The sequence below is a fragment of the Pocillopora verrucosa genome, chromosome 14 (assembly GCF_036669915.1).
Source record: "Pocillopora verrucosa isolate sample1 chromosome 14, ASM3666991v2, whole genome shotgun sequence".
NCBI lineage: Eukaryota > Metazoa > Cnidaria > Anthozoa > Scleractinia > Pocilloporidae > Pocillopora > Pocillopora verrucosa.
The window spans coordinates 3427183-3448850 of record NC_089325.1 but is presented as its reverse complement, the minus strand read 5'-3'; the positions used below and the strand labels follow the sequence as shown (position 1 = coordinate 3448850).

Below are 21668 nucleotides of genomic sequence, written 5' to 3'. Positions count from 1 at the left end.
CTTTGACGAGAGTTGCATTTTTGCCTTATACTCGGCTGTACATTCAAACAACTCTCTGTTTTGGTCAGACATACTGATATGGTGCATCAACTCTTCTGAACTTTATGGATACAAAGTTTGAGCCCGTGCTTACATGAACGGCGACGGTCTGGGTAAGAGGTCAATGGAACGCGCTTCACCGCTAACCAGCATATATAAATTCCTAGATCTGTTGATGGAAATAACTATGGAAACGTTTTTTTCTTTTCGCTTTGGGCCTAAACATCGCTTTCCTTAGTTCTGTCCGAAAACATCTAAGCCTCTCAAACGAAAACATATTTGTGTGTGTGCGTGTGTGTGTAATATTCGTTAAGTTATTCATCAATAAAAATGCTAGGAAAGGTGCCAGATTTTTATATTTTTGAGCAGTTGTAACTCTTTTGAACTCATTCCGTTCTCCTATGGTCCATGCATGATCATACTCTGACGGAGTGGTAACGATATTTGCACACGTGTATTAGACGTAGAATAAAAGTCACCCTCACCCTCCTCCCCTCACGTTGGCCTTGCACCTCAAGAAGCAAGTCTTGGAAAAAGATGTTATCCGAGCGAGAGACAAAGAAAGCTTCTGGATTTTCAATTTAGAGAATCGATCATTCAACCTTCCGATTTCCCGCTTGGATGCTCAACCACTGATTTACAAAGAACCTGGAGGAGAGCTAAGCCATTAAAAGGTACAGCATATATGTAACAGAAAATCATGTATGACTCAATTTCGCCCTTGCCAGCTCGCTTCTCTTGTTCCGCTTATGAACGAAAGAAAGAATTTCGACCCAAACAAATATCATCATCAATCATCATAAACATCGTAATCGTTAATCAAATACGCTAATCCTATAAAGCATCAAGCCCTAAGGTTATCGGCCGTGTATTTAATAAGGAAAAAGGAAGTTAGCGGAAGAGATAAAAATAAAACTTATTTTTTGAGTCTGATACGAGACGCAGAGAAAACTTTTAAAATGATCGCAGGCTTGGTTTTTTCCTCTCCATTCAAGGCGTAATGACTTCACATTTTTTTAATTTTCAAAGAGTTATTTCAGCTAGCCTAATTTGCTAATTTGCATGTTATAACATGCAAATAAACCTCCACACACACATACACAGAAAAACAAATACTTAAAAAAAGAGCTATAATGTTTAATTTAGTGATTCTCGTTTTGTCATACGCAAATTCAAGGGCCTAATTAAAGCCTGTCTGTGTCAGGATTGACGACCCAAGGGAGCATCAGCGCAGTATAAGTGAAGAAATAATCACTATAAGAGTTGATGGAGCTTTTACGATACGTTAATTCGTCTTAATTTGAATGACATTTGTAAGTGATTTGTCTACTACATAGCATTTATCTGTCACATTTTATTTTTTCTTAACGCCCATATATGGCCTTGTTCCGACCTGCTTACTGCCTTACGTTTTTAGTGTTTTTTTTTTTCAAATAAGCTAAGAGCTGTGAGTGGGAGTTAACCGAAACATTGAAATAGAATCATAAAATCAATTGAATAAACTGTAACTTGATTAGGAAGCGTGGTACGGCTTTTTCACGTTTTCGACAGAGGGAAGTGTAGCCGGAGTTACACCTCAGACGACTAATTTCTAAAACGTTTTACATTTAATACTTCCTTCTTATTAGAGAGTTGACGTAAGATTAGATAGACACATTATCTATGCAGGATCTTGGGCGCAATCGAACTTTTCATGGAAATATTGATGGTAACATCAATAAATTAATCAACAGTGAAAGCAGCGCAGGTTTATCATGTAAATTATACCATTAGGGATGGAATAACGAAATATGACCCCGTGTCTGCACAGGTATTGTCGAGATGTGCTCTCTACACACTCGCACATGTTTTTGTTTTTCTTCTTTTTTTCTTTTTCTATGAAATGAAGAAGTATGACATATTTCGTGGCGGTCTCTTTAAGTTTTTGATAAATCGTAACTGATACGGTCGGAAAAGTCGAAGTCCCTTATTTGTGAGGCGTGATCCTACTTTGACCGTCACGTGATCGTTCGAAAATTTGTTTTGAAACCTATTAAAATAACGGAACAATTAAACTTCTGATTATTCTAAAGACTGTTACTCATCGTGCATAAAGCAAAGAATAAACATTACGATTATTGTAGAGCATTTAACGTACAAACTTTTAGGGGTGTTTCGATTACATATTGGAACCAAAAATTGACAGTTTAACCGAACGTTCGGTAAATATATATCAAAGAAACTAATTATGTCTCATTTTCCTGGTTTTTTGTGTTCAGTCACATGACGTCTTAGATGTCGAAACAATATCTCTCTTTTCGTGTGTTAACATCCAGAATAAAATAACTGAAGTATTCTTAAGATTAGACCTCATCGCGTGTAGAAAGGAACTCATGATAAAACCTGAGCGGTCAAGAAATTATACAACTGAAAACAAGTGAAAATATTGTGGAGTAAGCTTTTGTCAAGCGGTTGTGACCTTGGCTTCCTCAGAGAATAAGAATTTAATATGTAAATAAAAAAAATAATCACGAATCATTTCGCTAAATTTGAGAAGATGAAGAATAAAACTATCGGCGAAATAGAACGGTGGATCTCACCTGGCGGGAAGTCACTCTAAAGATCAAGATGATTTCCATATCAGCCCGATGGCTGTGTTTGTTTTTAGCTTCGTCATGGTTATGTTAGTTTTAAATGCGGTCCAGCCCGGCAGCTTCTAGGTTTCGTTTACGTTTTCGATCTGATTGATAACGCTCGCAAACCATAAATTTCCATGCTCAGTGAATGTAAATGCGACGTTGTCGTCTAGATATAGGCGGTAAAATTCAGGCAGGAATTATTGATAACCTTAAATCGTCATTGTACCAAATACCCCGAAACATGCAGGAAAAAACAACAAACAAAAACAATTGTATTCACGAATACCTTATAAACAGCCTCCTATTGCAAGCTCAGGATTGATTGCCGGGTGTTTGAAGTTACAAAAGTCTTCTCGACAATTTATCTGACTGATCTGGCCACGCGGTGGGAACACAATGCCCGCGGCTTACGTCAAACTATAAGCAGAGACTTGGACGGTCACGTGACCGTCTCAGGTATTTTCGGGATTGAGTAGTTCTCGGTTGTCGATTAAGCAGTTTCCTAAAGTACTGTGGACACAATAATCCATTGTTTGACAATTTTTTAAATTTTGGAGGCATTTTCTCTTCTGTTCGAAATGTTGGACTAAAATCCTAATACAGAAAAAAAGTCTTAAAGTAAGCGCTTGTGTCCAAATTTTGGTTGATAGGGACGATATGTATCACTGGCATCGTCATCTAGGACCGAACCATCAATTACAGTCTAACCTGTATTAAGCGGTCAGTTGTCAAAGTCCCGAGATTTCTTCCTTTCGTTCCGACCTCTAAGCCAGAACCCTGCGAGGGCAAAAAACTATCATTGGTATGGGGTGTGTAAAAGGGTAAGTACTTTCAGTTTACAATCTCTCGTATAATCTCATATTCTACAAGCCTGAGTTGAATAATTGGTCTAGTAAAAACAGACACAAAATAACTCTACCGACAAGCTTTTATTTGGTTTGATAACGACAGAAAGACAAAAACAACATCCGCTCCAAAAATAACGATAACATGATTGACAACTTCATTGAACACGCACGACGGTGAGTGAATCTAAGAGATCTGGGCTCTGCAACATGTTGTGAAAGCTTTACACACTCTTCAGTAGCCCAAAACATGGATGGCTTCTGAGCGAACGGCTGGGGGTTGTTTATGTAAGGGAGGTTAGCGAATAAAAGCAATCAATGGCTGCTCTTATTATGCAAATAAAGTAAAGAACCTCTTAAATAGCCATTTCCTATCGCAGACCACGCTAGTCAGTTTAAAACAAAGAACAATGACGGAATGGCCAAAATAGGGAAAGGTTAATAACATAAATTCTTAATAACAAATTCACAATGTAAGGCTTCATCCTATCATATCGCAAATAGATGCTGATCCGCATAAAAACTAAGCGCCGAGTTGGGATGAAATATAATTATAAGGTGCTTAACCTTTATACCCGAAGATTTGCATGCAAGTTCTCCATACTGTTTCCTACACATTTCATATGCTACTTTAAAGGAGAATTTGTCAACCAATAAATTTCTCTGTCACTAACTCAAAAAACTACTGAGCATAACTTAACGGAAAATTGCATTCAAAGGAGCTGATGACTGTCGTCAAAACCGTAATGACCTCCTCATCGGTGTCTTTGAACATCGTGACAGTGGTCTTCCTGGTTACAACATTGGGGGGACTGTGTGCTGAAGGCGTCCTCCCTCCCTTCACCCACCCAAAATGCTAAAAGCTGACGATCTTACGGAAGTGTGGTCAATCTTAATCGAGAGAACAGAAAATCTTAGAACGAGAATGAATCGGGGCTTGCAGACGTTTTAAGACGATTAGAAACCACTTAAGTAGCGAAAATGTCCCGATTTCTCTGTCACTGTACAAAAAAAAATTACAGGGCAAAACTTATCAGGTTATTAGATAATTTATAGGAGCTGATGGCTGTCGTCAAACCGTAGTGACCTTGCACTGTTGACCTTGATCATCATGACAGTGGTTGTCTTGGTGACAACATTGGTGAGACCGGCGCTTGCGCATATTTTTGCAGCACACGATGACGAGGATCGTGACGAAAGCTGTGAAGCTGCTCACAACAGGACCAACTATGCTGCCCACATTTGGTGAGTTCTCTTCAACCATGTTGGTGGTTGGCCCACTTGAAAGAGAGATTACTTCGGTGCCCGTTGTAGAAGAGAATGGCCGCCATTGGGTCGTGGACTGATCTGGTTGAAGGGTTGACGGCGCCGTGCTAATACTTGATGTCATCAATGTACTGCACTTGTTAGATCGTAAGTAGCTGCACTGCAGGCCTGTTGGTACACCTGGAACTTGACACTCAGGTATAATTATATCTTTACCATCATAACAGCACGGAGAGCAGGGCTTGCACAGTCCCAGCATGCCTTCGGCATACGCCCCAGGCTTACACCTTCCACATTCGGCCTTGGAAGTCACTGTACAGGCTTTCGTAGTTTCGCGGTACTCACCGCAATTTCTACAGTCCTCACAACCTCCGGCCTCGAGGAAAGCAGAATATGTCTCTCCTAGCACACATGGCTTGCATTGCACAGGTGTCGAAGGGGGTATTACGTCTCCGCAATTGACTGAGAGACCCTCGCCAGGTGGACATTTTAAACAGTCCTGGCACTGAATCGAACCAGTTTTTGGATCTTTGATTGTTATCTGATCCGGTTGGCATGAAGAATTGGCCTGAAGGCTTACGTCTGCGAGTTAAAAAATACCTTTCAGTATCTTTTTGACGCCAGAAAAAGAGCTAATGGCAAAAGGACTATTGTGTTCTAACAATGGGAATTATTCTTGACTGATGTGTTCAAGCCGACACCTGTTTTAGATAGAGGCGCCTCTTCAAAGTAACAATAAACTATTTTCTATATGAATGGGATTTATAAGCACGGATTTCTGTCTCTTTAGCACATTCCTTGAAACTCTTGCTGCTTTTAAACCGGTAAACCCTCTTCCTCCCTTTGGGAATCTTCACCCTAAAGTTTATCAGCGATTTTTGCAGTGCTGTGATATTTTTATGTGCTCATATGTTCATCCTCGATGACTCCGCAATATATGACCTGAAGGTTGCCTTTTGATTAGCATTGTAACTTATTGTCCGCTGTAAAGCATAGACCATGAAATTAAATAGATAGGTACAACCCAGGGACCTCACAAACACATGATAAACGAAGAAAGTTGTAATACAATACTTACGCAAAAGCAACGACAAAAGGGAAAAAAGGAACAGTGGAAATCCTTCTTCCATCGTCACGTAATAGGTTTTAGTCTGACAGCCCCACTATTATAACAAATTCTGAAACATTAAAAAATATCCTATTAGTTTCTAATTGAATTTTTAATGAAATCTTTTTTTTCATAAAATTTAAGTTGTATTCAGATTATGAGTATCTCGCTATAGTTTGCTTCGCGCTAAACAAATTGCACCTCAAAGCCCCGCCAGGTAAGGAATTGTCAGCACCGACAATTTATTGATGGTGCCCGACCTAGAATCGAACGTTAGAAATTGCGAAATAAAATCCCTTTTGAGTTAGCGGGGATTCGAGTTAGGTGAGAGTAAATGACTGAAAAAATAGGGTCAAGGGAAACCTGTAATGTTTCTCTTTTATCTGATGACGTTGCGTTTTTTTCCGGCCTAAATATAGCATTCCTCTCAAGCAAACAACTGTGAGGGAGGAGTGGGTAACAAGCCTAAATGTGTGCCTACGCGTTAAACCAGCCTGTAAAAGGCTCTCCAAAATAAAGTATTTTTAGACCGGCGAAAAAAATTTAAACAGAGAATTAAACATAAAAAAAGTTGTAAATAACAAACAACAGGTTACGAACGATTTTAATTCTATGAAACGACTTAAAGTAGAATTAAACAGAAAATTTGGTTTTATGAAATGGGTTGACAATGTAAATTTGCCGCCGTACGCATTAAGATTTTCTACGGCTGACGTTTCGAGCGTTAGACCTTCGCCAATTTCAATGGTTGTGCCATACTACTTACGCTGGTGATAAACGCCGGAAATAGCCAGGACCCATTGAAAAATGGCCGACAGCGTTCTGACGACAATAAATTTAATCTTGGATTTCATGAGTATACAGCAAGCCTAAACACGCAGCCGCAAGATTAAAAGATTGGATATTAGTATTAAAAGATTGGAATATTACCACAACATCAAGAGCCATATTACTTGAAGGTTTTTTTCCTTAGCTAATCGTTTTCCGTAGCTACTCGACTAAAACTTTACGAGATTCCAATGATAATTGAAATGTTGCTTTATTTTATTGTACTGTCCTACCTTTCTGTCTTTCTTTGCAGAGACTCAAGTTGTCAGGGCTTCGTCCACAGCCTCGCTCAAACTCTGCAACAAGCAATATATAGAGAGAATTAGGTTACCTTTCATGCCGCTCAATTTTTCATGCATGTTTATGTTTGGTATTACGTCTGAAGGGGTTTCTGTATTGAATTGGTACGTGATCAACAATTTTCTGATGTACAGGTACATTTCTTACGGCAACTAATACAACGAACGGCACCAGTCTTGAACACGGTCCTTGTAAAGTAGGAAGCTAATTTTCTTGTAGGTTGAGAAAAAGCTTACTTTTCCAGCTAATGGATGTAGAAAGTTGCGCGAAAACCCAACCAGGTCAAGATCGCTGGAACTTTTAAAAGGTTCTCTTTCTATATTTAGGTCTTACATATACGATTCCCACGCTTTTCATGGACCTATTTGTTTCCTTGTTCAATAATCTTGATGCCAGCACGTACATGTTGCCAGGATACATAAGCAGCGAAAGCCAAAATTAACCTCGAGAGATCCTGACGAGAGTTTCAGTAAAGAATCTCAACAAATGAAAGATAAAAGCGCTTAAAAGGAAATAGAGTCAAGAAATATATAATACATATACAGTGAGACGACTGGAACCTGTAACTAACGATTTTATTTCCAGTATTGAATACATGCAGGAGCCCTCCCGGCTGGTATATCATTACTAGGCAGCGTGCAAGAGTTATTTTCTCGTGATCCTAGCGTGGGCTATGCAAGACTGATTTTCATGCTTCGGCAATCCATCACGTTCGACGTGGTTAACGAATTATTTTTTTCAGTGATGTCCCTTAAGATGAGATAAAAAATATAGCTGGCAGAGACTCATAGCTTAAGACGAGACGCTAAGAATGCGTTAGAATTTCTAGAGGAATGAAGGATCTCGTCTTTTGCGTTTATGTAACAAAAACGTGATTAGTCGTTCTCCAGGGCAGGTAAAACCAGACATTAACTCATTCTGTTACGCCCGCCAGACGCACGGGTTGCTGACGTATAAAACCGGAAAATGCAAATACAGTTGCATACAAATGATAAACGAGCTGTTAACTTGCAAATAATAAGAAAGCGCCGCCTCAAATGAAAAAATATATACTTATCCGTCGCTATGTCATTACAGCTTATTCTTTTAAAAGGTATCGACAACACAATGATCGTATTTTAGGACAAGAAAAGCACCCGTTCGTGGCCTTATAACGACGGAAATACGAGGTTTAAAATTTGAGTCCGTGCTTACATGAACGGCGATGGTCTGGGTAAGAGGTCAATGTAACGCGTTTCACCGCTGACCAGCATATAAAATTCCCAGATCTGTTAATGAAAATAACTATGGAAACGTTTTTTCTTTTCGCTTTGGGCCTAAGTATCGCTTTCCTTAGTTCTGTCCGAAAAAATCTGAGCTTCTCAAACGAAAACATATTTCTGTGTGTGTAATATCTGTTAAGTTATTCATCGATAAAAATGATTAAAACGGTGTCAGATTTTATATTTTTGAGCAGTTGCAGCTCTTTTGAGCTGATTCCGTTCTCCTATCGTCCATACATGACCATACTGTGACGGAGTGGTAACGATATTTGCTCACGTGTACCAGACGTGGAGTAAAAAAAAATCACCCTCTTCCTCCTCCTCTCTCTCCCCCCCCCCCCCCCCTCATGTTTGCCTTGCTCCTCAAGAAGCAAGTCTTGAAAAATGATGTCATCCGAGCGCAAGACAAAGAAAGCTTCTGTATTTCCAATTTAGTGAATCGATCATTCAACATTCCGATTTCCCGTTTGGATGCTCAACCATTGATCTACAAAGAACCCGGAAGGGAGCTAAGCCATTAATAGGTACAACGTATGTATAGCAGAAAAACATGTATGACTCAGTTTCGCCCTTGCCGGCTCGCTTCTTTTGTTCAGCTTATGAACGAAAAGAAAGAATTTCGACCCAAACAAATATCATCATTAATCATCATAACCACTGTAATTGTTAATCAAATACGCTAACCCTATAAAGCATCAAGCTTGAAGGTTACCAGCCGTGTATTTTATTAGTAAAAACTAAGTTAGTGAAAGATACAAAAATAAAACTAATTTTCTGAGTCTGATACGAGACGCAGAGAATATTTGTAAATTGATCACAGGCTTGGTTTTTTTCCTCTCCATTCAAGACGTGATGACTTCACATTTTTTTAATTTTCAAAGATTTATTTCAGCTAGCCTAATTTGCTAATTTGCAAGTTATATCATGCTAATGAATCGTCCACACACACAGAAAAACAAATACTTAAAAAAAGAGCCATAGTGTTTAGTGATTCTCGTCTTTGTCATACGCAAAGTCAAGGGCCCGATTTAAGCCTGTCTGTGTCAGGATTGACGACCCAAGGGAGCATCAGGGCATTATGAGGAAGTGAAGAAATAATCACTATAAGAGTTGTTGGAGATTTTACGATACGTTAATTCGTCTTAATTTGATTGACATTTGTGAGTTATTTAGTTTGTCTACTACATAGCATTTATCTGTCACGTTTTATTTTTTTTAACGTCAATATATGGCCTTGTTTCATGTGCCTGCTGCCTCACGATTTTAGTGTCTTTTTTCAAATAAGCTAAGAGCTGTGAGTGGAGTTAACCGAAGCGTTGTAATAAAATCATAACATTAATTGAATAAACCGTAACTTGATTTGGAAGCGTGGTACAGCTTTTTCACGTTTTCGACAGAGGGAAGTGTAACCGGAGTTACACTTCAGACGACTAATTTCTAAAACGTTTTACATTTAATATTTCCTTCTTATTAGAGAGTTGACGTAAGATTAGATAGACACATTATCTATGCAGGATCTTGAGCGCAATCGAACTTTTCATGGAAATATTGATGGTAACATCAATAAATTAATCAACAGTGAACGCAATGCAGGTTTATCATGTAAATTATACCATTAGAGATGGAATAATGAAGTATGACCCCGTGTCTGCCGTGCAGAGGTATTGTCGATATGTGCTCTCTACACACTCGCACGTTCTTGTTTTTTTTTTGTTTTTGTTTTTTTCTTTTCTTGTTTTTTTCTTTTTTCTTATTAAAAATAAAGAATTATGACATATTTCGTGGCGGTCTCTAAGTTTTTGATAAATCGTAACTGATACGGTCGGAAAAGTCGAGGTCCTTTATTTGCTAGACGTGATCCTACTTTGACCGTCACGTGATCGTTCGGAAATTTGTTGTGCTAGGTTGATTGATGCTGAGTTTTGAAACCTATTAAAAAAAAGAACAATTAAACCTCTGATTATTCTAAAGACTGTTCCTCATCGTGCGTAAAGCAAAGAATAAACATCACGATTGTTGTAGAGCATTAAACTTACGAACTTTTAGGGATGTTTCATTTAAATAGTGGAACCAAAAATTGACAGTTTAACCGAGCGTTCGGTAAATATCGAAGAAACTGAATATGTCTCATTTTCCTGGTTTTTTTGTTCAGTCACATGATGTCTTAGATGTCGAAACTATATATCTATTTTCGTGTGTTAACATCCTGAATGAAATAACTGAAGTATTCTTAAGATTAGACCTCATCGCGTGTAAAAGGAACTCATGATAAAACCTGAGCGGTCAAGAAATTACACGACTGAAAACAAACTGAAAATATTGCTAAGTAAGCTTTTGACGAGCGGTTGTGACCTTTGCTTCCTTCAGAGCATAAGAATATAATATGTAAATAAAAAATAATCTCGAATCATTTTGCTAAATTTGAGAAGATGAAGAATAAAACTATTGGGGAAATAGAACAGTGGATCTCGCCTCGCGGGAAGTCACTCTAAAGATCAAGATAATTTCCATATCAGCCCGATGGCTGTGTTTGTTTGTAGCTTCGTCATTGTTATGTTAGTTTTAAATGCGGTCCAGCCCAGCAGCCTCTAGGTTTCGTTTACGTTTTCAGTCTGATTGATAACGCCCAAAAACCATAAATTTCCATGTTCAGTGAATGTAAATGCGACGTTGTCGTCTAGATGTAAGCGGTAAAATTCAGGCTGGAATTATCGATAACCTTAAACCGTCATTGTACCAAATACCCCGAAACATGCAGGAAAAAACAACAAACAAAAATAATTGTATACACGAATACCTTATAAACAGCCTCCTATTGCAAGCTCAGGATTTATCACCGGATATTTGAAGTTACAGAAGTCTTCTCAACGATTGATCTAAATGATTTGGCCACGCGGTGGGAACACAATGCCCGCAGCTTACGTCAACTGATAAGCAGAGAATTCGACGGTCATGTGACCATCTCAGGTATTTTCGGGATTGAGCAGTTCCCGGTTATCAATTAAGCGGTTTCCTTGTGTACTGTGGACACAATAATCCATTGTTTGACAATTTTTTTAGATTTTGGAGGCATTTTCTCTTGACTTCTGTTCGAAATGTTAGACTAAAATCCTAATACAAAAAAAATTTTAAAGTAAGCGTTAGTGTCAAAATGTGGTTGATTGAGACGGTCGATATCACTGGCATCGTCCATCTAGGACCGAACCATCAGTTACAGTCTAACCTGTATTAAGTGGTCAGTTGTCAAAGTCCCGAGATTTTTTCTTTCGTTAAAGTTTAATTTCGACCTCTGTTCAGCGGTCACCATTGGCTGAGTTCCAACGGGTTGTCTCCATTGCCGTCCCACCTGTATTGATCGGTCAGTTAAAGTCAGTTTAACACTACGAATAATTCCCCGAGTCAAATTTATTCCATGTTTATCTCCTGAAAACAATGTTAGTTCTTTGAGTTCAAATGACCCGTGGTATTGCAGATTATCTTCTTTCCTAAGACTGTTAGGACGAAACGCGTATTTTAAAGCGTTTGACTCCTGTCATAGCGGTCAACGTGCATTAAGCGGTCACCCCGCCATTCCCCGTGGGTGACCACGAACAGGTTCGAGTGTGCTCAGGTTCCGCAAAGAAGCAAGTTTCTATTTTTCCCATTTTTAAATAGTTGTTCATTAGTAAGAGAAAGGGTAGGTCCTGTTTCAGATCCAGAGGAACTCTAGAGAGACACTAATTCACTTCATCACAGCATGATTTATTTATCCATTAATCATCTATACTTAAGGAGTGAAGGAAGTTATTTCTAACTAGGTTATATTCATCGGCTAGCTTCTTCATGTTTTTCAAATGGCAAACTGATATATGAGGACTAAAACTGGAACCATATTCGATTGTTGAGATCACTTCTGGGCACTAGACGAGAGAACGCGTCAAGAGAAATTATTAAAGCTTTAACCCCCCAAGAAACGCCAATATATCAAGAATGATACTTTCTTTCGAAACCTTGAGTTTCCTTTTATCATCATTAATGCTGAGTCAGCAAAGATAATTGCATAAAAAAATAACGCGATCCTTCCGCTGTGCCTAAAAGGGGAATATCAATCGACTACAAACACAAATAGTGTAGGACGTGCGAATGACACATCCTGTAACTTGAACTTGTTAACCAATTTTGTAGATCCTTTGCGCGCCGCATTCAGGACAAATCGAGTTTTCCCACTTACTCTATCGACCATACGTCATTTCTTATTTCTCCCTAAACGCAGGTAGTCTATATTGCCTCCTCGGGTTGCGACCTCTGAGCCAGAACCCTGCGAGGGCAAAAACTATCATTGGAATAGGGGTGTGTATAAGGGTAAGTACTTTCAGTTTCCAATCTCTCGTATAATTTCATATTCGACAAGCCTGAGTTGAATAATTGGTCTAGTAAAAACGGACACAAAGTAACTCTACCGAAAGCTTTTATTTGGTTTGATAACGACAGAAAGACAAAAACAACCTCCGTTCCAAAAATAATGATAACATGATTGACAACTTCCTTGAACACGCACAACGTTGAATGAATTTAAGAGATATGCGCTTTGCGACATGTTGTGAAAACTTTACACACTCTTCAGTAGCCCAAAACGCGGATGGCTTCTGAGAGAACGGCGTCGACGGTAAGGGAAGCTGATTACGTAAGGGAGGCTAGCCAATAAAAGCAATTAATGGCTGCTCTTATTATGCAAATAAAGTAAATAACCTCCTAAATAGCCATTTCCTATCGCAGACCACGCTAGTTAGTTTAAATCAAAGAACAATGACGGAATGGTCAAAATAGGAAAGGTTAATAACATAAATTCTAAATAAAAAATTCAAAGTGAAAGGCTTCATCCTATCATATCACAAATAAATACTGATCTGCATAAAAACTAAGCGCCGAGTTGAGGTGAAATATAATTATAAGGTGCTTAACCTTTACACCCGAAGATTTGCATGCAAGTCCTCCATACTGTTTTCAACACATTTCATATGGTATTTTAAAGGGGAATTTGTCAAACAATAAATTTCTCTGTCACTAACTCAAAAAACTACTGAGCATAACTTAACGGAAAATTGCATTCAAAGGAGCTGACGACTGTCGTCAAACCGTAGTGACCTCCTCATCGGTGTCTTTGAACATCGTGACAGCGGTCTTCCTGGTTACAACATTGGAAGAACTGTGTGCTGAAGGCGTTCTCACTCCCTTCACCCAAGCCCACCCACCCCCACCCCCTTATGGTGGATTCATTTGAGTGGGTACAGATGGAACATGGAGAGGATCAGTCGTGCTAACAGAGTATAAAGGGGGGGGTATAGACAATTTATTGGCAATTGCGAATGAAGGGGATCATAACTATATTACAAAGCCTTATGAGGAGATCAGGTAAATTTTATCGCGACACAAGTAAAATCCTTCGATACACCCTCCAAGCGATCGAAAATGACCGGTCCTTTTAATTTTTCTCTTTTAATGATTTGCTGAAAATGCTGAAAGCTGATGATCTCACGGAGAGAGAGAACAGAGAATCTTAGAATAAGAATGAATCGGGGCTTGCAGACGTTTTAAGACGATTAGAAACACCTTAAGTAGCGAAAATGTCCCAATTTCTCTGGCTGTCGTCAAACCGTAGTGACCTTCTCATCAGTGACCTTGACCATCGTGACAGTGGTCGTCTTGGTGACAACATTGGGGAGACTGTATACTTGCTTTTTAGACGATTTTGTATACTGCTTCACCACAGACCTGTCAAGTTTAGAATCTAAAACTAAAGTAATATCAAAAGATGCATCAGTTAATGAAATTGAAATTATGTTTAAAAAGTTTAAATTAACCTTCAAAAACCCCTTCAAAACGGTTTTATATATTTTTGAAATGATTTCAAAGAATGGATTTTGTAAGCCTTTGATTAGTAAATTTTGTGGTATTTGCGATATAAACTTGAGAAGGAACAGTTACTTTAATAGTCAATCCTGGGGTTAAGAATCCTCATACTCTTAGATTTTACTGTTTCTCGGATCTCCCTTGCGACATCCTTATTAGGCAAACTTTTGCTTTAGAAGATTTTGAGAAGGTTTCTGCTGGATTTTGTTTCATACATATCGATAAACCTAGCCCCCTCCCCCCCCTCCCCCTTTCCAGCGGTCCGTACCATTGTGTGAGAGTAATTAGGTGTATGACTAGTAATCAATATAAGGGTGGTTTGCAATTTGTTCTTAACAAAGGAAATCAAACAAAGATTTATTCATGACCAGTCATAATTTTACCTAAACTGTTCTGGCCTGATAGAGGAGACGTGGTCTCCTGCACTCCTTTTTTTTCCGGACTTCTATAACCAGCTTCCTCTTGAGATGGATGTGGAAGTGGGCTCTCTTCATAGAGATCTTCGTTTGGCAGAAAGACTCTATCATCTGTTTGTTCCCGATTGACGCGCTCATCTTCCTGGTCATTTCTTTGTTCTTGATTTTGCGTCTGACCAGCTCCGTCTTCCACTTTAGCTAAACCAACCCTCATAGACAAGGTCTTCCGGCGTTTATGCATAACTTTGCAGCTCGCAATGAAAAGAATCGTGAGGACAACTAAGAAGCCGCCCACAATAGAACCAGTTATGATGCGCATATTTGATGAAGCCTCTCCAATAAGGTTTACGGTCGGCTCACTTGAAGAAGAGATTACTTTGGAGCTCGTCGTAGAAGAGGATGGCCGCCATTGGGTCGTGGACTGATCTGGTTGAAGGGTTGACGGCGCTGTGCTAATACTTGATGTTATCAATGCACTGCACTTGATAGATCGTAAGTAGCTGCACTGCATGCCTGTTAGTACACCTGGAACTTGACACTCAGGTATAATGATATCTTTACCATCATTACAGCACGGGGAGCAGGGCTTACACAGCCCCAGCATGCCTTCGGCATACGCGCCAGGCTTGCACCTTCCACACACGGCCTTGGAAGTTAACGTACAGGCTTTCGTAGTTTCGCGGTACTCACCGCAATTTCCACAGTCCTCACAAGCTCCGGCCTTGAGGGAAGCAGAATATGTCTCTCCCAGCACACATGGCTTGCACTGCACAGGTGTTGAAGGAGGTATTACGTCTCCGCAATTAACTGAGAGACCCTCGGTAGGTGGACATTTTAAACAGTTCTGGCACTGAATCGAACCAGTTTTTGGATCTTTGATTGTAATCTGATCCGGTTGGCATGAAGAATTAGCATGAACGCTTACGTCTGCGAGTTACAAAAAATACCTTTCAGTATTTTAATGATGTGAGATAAAGAGCTAGTGATGCAAAAACTAATGTGTTCTAACAATGTGAATTATCTTTGACTAATGTGATCAAGACGACACCTGTTTTAGTAGAGGCGCTTCTTCAAAGTAACAATAAACTATTTTTTATGAATGGGATTTATAAGCACGGACTTCTTTCTCTTTAGCATTTTTCTTGAAACCCTTACTGACTTTGAACCAGCAATCCTCTTCCTTCCACTGCGGATCTTCAGTCAGTAGGCTATGAACGATTTTTGCAGCGCCGTGATATTTTTATGCGCTCTTATGTTCATCCTCGATGACTTCGCAATATATGACCTGAAGGTTGCCTTTTGATTAGCATTGTAGCTTATTGTCAGCTGTAAGGCATAGACAATGAAATTATACAGATAGGTACAACTCAGGGGCCTGACAAACATATGATAAACGAAGAAAGGTGACATACAATACTTACACAAAAGCGACGTGAAAAAAGAAAACAGGAACAGTGGAAATCCTTCTCCCATTGTCACGCTTTTAGTCTGACAGCCTCACTATTATAACAAATTCGGAAACATTAAAAAATATCCTATTAGTTTCTAGTGGAATTGTATCTTTTTTTTCATAAAATTTAAGTTGTATTCACTGATTATAAGTACCTCGCGATAGTTTGCTTCACACTTAACATATTTCCCCACAGGAATTGTCACCGCCCACAATTTACTGACCGTGCCCGACCTTGAGAAATTGCGAAACAAAAGCCCTATTGAATTAGCGGGGGTCCGAGTTAGCTGATAGTAAATGACTGAAAAATGGGGTCAAGGAAATCTGTAATATTTTCCTTTTTCCTGATGACGTTGTGTTTCTTTCGGCCTAAATATAGCATTCCTCCCACGCAAACAATCGTGGGGGAGGAGTAGGTGACAAGCCTAAATGTGCGCCTATCTGATAGACCAGCCTGTATTTTTAGATCGATGGAGAAATTTAAACAGCGAATGGAATGGAAAAAAAAGTTGTAACTAATAAACAGCAGGTTACGAACGATTTTAAGTTTATGTAACGATTTAAAGTAGAATTAAACGGAAAATTTGTTATTATGAAATGAGTTGACAAGGTAAATTGGCCGCCGTACGCGTAAAGAGTTTCTAAGGCTGAAGTTTCGAGCGTTAGACCTTCGTCAATTTAAATGGTTGTGCCATGCTATGCTACTGTCGTACCGAACGCCAACAATAGCCAGGACCCACTGAAAAATGACCGACAGCGTTCTGGTGACAACAATAAAAAAGAAAAGTCAGACACTTGCAATACTGAACTTTTCTGTCAAAGTTTGTCGGTAATAGAGTGAATTCAATCTGGGATATCATGAATATACAGCAAGCCCAAAAGCGCAGCCGCGAAATCGAAAGGTTGACCCTTGGAATATGACCACAATAGTAAGAGCCGCTTTACTTGAAGCTTTTTTTCATTAGCTAATCGACAAAAACTTTACGAGATTCCAATGATCACTGTAATGTTGCTTTATCTTGTTGCATCATCGTACCTTTCTGTCTTTCTTCGCAGTCTTGAGTTGTCAGGACTTCGTCTGCAGCCTCGCTCAAATCAGTTGTGACAAAAAAATTATCAAGTGATTTATATAGTAAATCAGTTTACCATATATGCCGCTCTTTTCTTCATGCATATTCATGTTGGGTATTGCGTCTGAGGCGGTATTATGATTAGGTCTGAAGGGGTTTTCCCTGTTGAATTGGTACGTGATCAGTTTCTCTCTTGAATTGGCGCGTACCATTTCTCACGGCAACTGATACAACGAACGGTATAAGTCACGAACAGCCTTTGTGGAGTAGGAAGCTGACTATTGTAGGTTAAAAAGAAGCTTACTTTTCCAGCTAACGGGTGAAGAAAGTTGCGCGAGAACCCAACCAAGTCAAGACCGCTGGAACTTTTTAAAAGTGCTCTTTCTATATTTAGGTCGTCTTCACGGTCCACCCGCTTTTCATGGACACACTTACTTCCTTGTTACGTAATCATGGTACTAACCAAATATTTCGTGATGTTGCCAACACGTCATTTTAGCACGTACATGTTTCAGGCATACATGAGCAGCGACAGCCAAAATTAACCTCGAAAGATCCTGACGAGAGTTTCAATAAAAAAATGAGGGATAAAAATACTTAAAAGGAAATGGAGTGAAGAAATATGTGATACAAATACAGTGAGAGAACTGAAATCTGTAGCTAACGATTTCATTTACAGTATTGTATATATGCAAGAGCCCTCTCAACTGGTATATGTTACTACGAAACGTGCAAGAGTTATTTCCTCGTGATCCTAGAGAACGCTATGCAAGATTGATTTTCATACTTCGGCGTTCCATCACGTTCGAAGGTTGTTTATAACTTAATTTTTCAGTGATGTCTCTTAAGATGAGATAAAAATACATCTCAAAAATATAGAACGCTATGCAAGATTGATTTTCATACTTCGGCGTTCCATCACGTTCGAAGGTTGTTTATAAATTAATTTTTCAGTGATGTCTCTTAAGATGAGATAAAAATAAAGCTCGCAGAGAGACTCATAGTTTTTAGAGGAGACGCTAAGAATGCGTTTTTAGAGGAACTAAGGATTTCGCCATTTTGCATTTCATGTATGCGAAAACGTGACGAGCAGTTCTTCTGGGCAGGCAAAACCAGACATTAACTCACTCTGTTACGCGCGCCAGACTCACGGGTCAAATATTACAATGGCTTACTAGTAAAACCGGAAAATGCAAATACAGTTGCATAAAAATAGTAAGCGAGCTGTAAACTTGCAAATAATTACAAAGCGCCGCTTCAAAATGAAAGAAAATTTACCTATCCATAGCTGTGTCATTTATAGCTTATTCTTTTAAAAGGTATTGACAACACAATGATCGTATTTTAGGACGAGAAAAGCACCTGTTCGTGGCCTTACAACTACAGAAATAGATACAAAAGGATTGTTATGTCACGCGATGCAGTCTCGACATGTAGTGCGGGAACTTCTTAAAATTTCCTGTGATATTTTGCCACACCAGAAGAGAAAGAAACACTGAGCTGAAAAAGCCCTTGATAATTTAATCGTATACAAGTTTTCTTTGACGAGAGTTGCATTTTTGCCTTATACTCGGCTGTACATTCAAACAACTCTCTGTTTTGGTCAGACATACTGATATGGTGCATCAACTCTTCTGAACTTTATGGATACAAAGTTTGAGCCCGTGCTTACATGAACGGCGACGGTCTGGGTAAGAGGTCAATGGAACGCGCTTCACCGCTAACCAGCATATATAAATTCCTAGATCTGTTGATGGAAATAACTATGGAAACGTTTTTTTCTTTTCGCTTTGGGCCTAAACATCGCTTTCCTTAGTTCTGTCCGAAAACATCTAAGCCTCTCAAACGAAAACATATTTGTGTGTGTGCGTGTGTGTGTAATATTCGTTAAGTTATTCATCAATAAAAATGCTAGGAAAGGTGCCAGATTTTTATATTTTTGAGCAGTTGTAACTCTTTTGAACTCATTCCGTTCTCCTATGGTCCATGCATGATCATACTCTGACGGAGTGGTAACGATATTTGCACACGTGTATTAGACGTAGAATAAAAGTCACCCTCACCCTCCTCCCCTCACGTTGGCCTTGCACCTCAAGAAGCAAGTCTTGGAAAAAGATGTTATCCGAGCGAGAGACAAAGAAAGCTTCTGGATTTTCAATTTAGAGAATCGATCATTCAACCTTCCGATTTCCCGCTTGGATGCTCAACCACTGATTTACAAAGAACCTGGAGGAGAGCTAAGCCATTAAAAGGTACAGCATATATGTAACAGAAAATCATGTATGACTCAATTTCGCCCTTGCCAGCTCGCTTCTCTTGTTCCGCTTATGAACGAAAGAAAGAATTTCGACCCAAACAAATATCATCATCAATCATCATAAACATCGTAATCGTTAATCAAATACGCTAATCCTATAAAGCATCAAGCCCTAAGGTTATCGGCCGTGTATTTAATAAGGAAAAAGGAAGTTAGCGGAAGAGATAAAAATAAAACTTATTTTCTGAGTCTGATACGAGACGCAGAGAAAACTTTTAAAATGATCGCAGGCTTGGTTTTTTCCTCTCCATTCAAGGCGTAATTACTTCACATTTTTTTAATTTTCAAAGAGTTATTTCAGCTAGCCTAATTTGCTAATTTGCATGTTATAACATGCAAATAAACCTCCACACACACACACACAGAAAAACAAATACTTAAAAAAAGAGCTATAATGTTTAATTTAGTGATTCTCGTTTTGTCATACGCAAATTCAAGGGCCTAATTAAAGCCTGTCTGTGTCAGGATTGACGACCCAAGGGAGCATCAGCGTAGTATAAGTGAAGAAATAATCACTATAAGAGTTGTTGGAGCTTTTACGATACGTTAATTCGTCTTAATTTGATTGACATTTGTAAGTGATTTGTCTACTACATAGCATTTATCTGTCACATTTTATTTTTCTTAACGCCCATATATGGCCTTGTTCCGACCTGCTTACTGCCTTACGTTTTTAGTGTTTTTTTTTTCAAATAAGCTAAGAGCTGTGAGTGGGAGTTAACCGAAACATTGTAATAGAATCATAAAATCAATTGAATAAACCGTAACTTGATTAGGAAGCGTAATACAGCTTTTTCACGTTTTCGACAGAGGGAAGTGTAGCCGGAACAAAAAAACGTTTTACATTTAATATTTCCTTCCTATTAGAGAGTTGACGTAAGATTAGATAGACACATTATCTATGCAGGATCTTGGGCGCAATCGAACTTTTAATGGAAATATTGATGGTAACATCAATAAATTAATCAACAGTGAAAGCAGCGCAGGTTTATCATGTAAATTATACCATTAGGGATGGAATAATGAAATATGACCCCGTGTCTGCACAGGTATTGTCGAGATGTGGTCTCTACACACCCGCACATGTTTTTGTTTTTCTTCTTTTTTTTCTTTTTCTATGAAATGAAGAATTATGACATATTTCGTGGCGGTCTCTTTAAGTTTTTGATACATCATAACTGATACGGTCGAAAAGTCGAAGTCCCTTATTTGTGAGACGTGATCCTACTTTGACCGTCACGTGATCGTTCGAAAATTTGTTTTGAAACCTATTAAAATAACGGAACAATTAAACTTCTGATTATTCTAAAGACTGTTACTCATCGTGCGTAGAGCAAAGAATAAACGTTACGATTGTTGTAGAGCATTTAACGTACAAACTTTTAGGGATGTTTCGATTACATATTGGAACCAAAAATTGACAGTTTAACCGAACGTTCGGTAAATATATATCAAAGAAACTAATTATGTCTCATTTTCCTGGTTTTTTTGTGTTCAGTCACATGACGTCTTAGATGTCGAAACAATATCTCTCTTTCGTGTGTTAACATCCAGAATAAAATAACTGAAGTATTCTTAAGATTAGACCTCATCGCGTGTAAAAGGAACTCATGATAAAACCTGAGCGGTCAAGAAATTACACGACTGAAAACAAGTGAAAATATTACGAAGTAAGCTTTTGTCAAGCGGTTGTGACCTTGGCTTCTTTCAGAGAATAAGAATTTAATATATAAATAAAAAAAATAATCACGAATCATTTCGCTAAATTTAAGAAGATGAAGAATAAAACTATCGGGGAAATAGAACGGTAGATCTCGCCTGGCGGGAAGTCACTCTAAAGATCAAGATAATTTCCATATCAGCCCGATAGCTGTGTTTGTTTTTAGCTTCGTCATTGTTATGTTAGTTTTAAATGCGGTCCAGCCCGGCAGCTTCTAGGTTCCGTTTACGTTTTCGATCTGATTGATAACGCTCGCAAACCATAAATTTCCATGCTCAGTGAATGTAAATGCGACGTTGTCGTCTAGATATAGGCGGTAAAATTCAGGCAGGAATTATTGATAACCTTAAACCGTCATTGTACCAAATACCCCGAAACATAAAGGAAAAAACAACAAACAAAAACAATTGTATTCACGAATACCTTATAAACAGCCTCCTATTGCAAGCTCAGGATTGATTGCCGGGTGTTTGAAGTTACAGAAGTCTTCTCGACAATTTATCTGACTGATCTGGCCACGCGGTGGGAACACAATGCCCG

At 38.8% G+C, this 21668-nt stretch overlaps 2 protein-coding genes across 5 annotated transcripts; both read right to left on the bottom strand.

The window, feature by feature from the left end:
- Nucleotides 1–4173: 4173 nt before the first annotated feature.
- LOC131769375 (tumor necrosis factor receptor superfamily member 16-like) lies at nucleotides 4174–11134 on the bottom strand. Of its 3 annotated transcripts, none has more exons than XM_066160958.1 (4): nucleotides 11064–11134; nucleotides 6938–7000; nucleotides 5847–5946; nucleotides 4174–5350 (listed from the first exon to the last, which is right to left on the bottom strand). In XM_066160958.1, the coding sequence occupies exons 3-4, from the start codon at nucleotides 5896–5898 to the stop codon at nucleotides 4575–4577; spliced, it is 828 nt and encodes a 275-aa protein (XP_066017055.1). In that variant the 5' UTR covers nucleotides 5899–5946; nucleotides 6938–7000; nucleotides 11064–11134; the 3' UTR covers nucleotides 4174–4574. The 3 variants fall into 3 exon arrangements, with proteins under 3 accessions (XP_066017055.1, XP_066017053.1, XP_066017056.1); XM_066160956.1 differs by lacking the exon at nucleotides 11064–11134 and adding an exon at nucleotides 7241–7330; XM_066160959.1 differs by lacking the exon at nucleotides 11064–11134 and adding an exon at nucleotides 7152–7225.
- A 2406-nt stretch (nucleotides 11135–13540) lies between these two features.
- On the bottom strand, nucleotides 13541–21648 carry LOC136277969 (uncharacterized). 2 transcript variants are annotated; one of them, XM_066160953.1, is made up of 4 exons: nucleotides 21552–21648; nucleotides 15993–16071; nucleotides 14539–15498; nucleotides 13541–14039 (listed from the first exon to the last, which is right to left on the bottom strand). In XM_066160953.1, exons 2-4 carry the CDS (start codon nucleotides 16042–16044, stop codon nucleotides 13894–13896), a joined length of 1158 nt encoding a protein of 385 aa, XP_066017050.1. In that variant the 5' UTR covers nucleotides 16045–16071; nucleotides 21552–21648; the 3' UTR covers nucleotides 13541–13893. The 2 variants fall into 2 exon arrangements, with proteins under 2 accessions (XP_066017050.1, XP_066017051.1); XM_066160954.1 differs by lacking the exon at nucleotides 21552–21648 and adding an exon at nucleotides 17058–17135.
- Nucleotides 21649–21668: the final 20 nt, after the last annotated feature.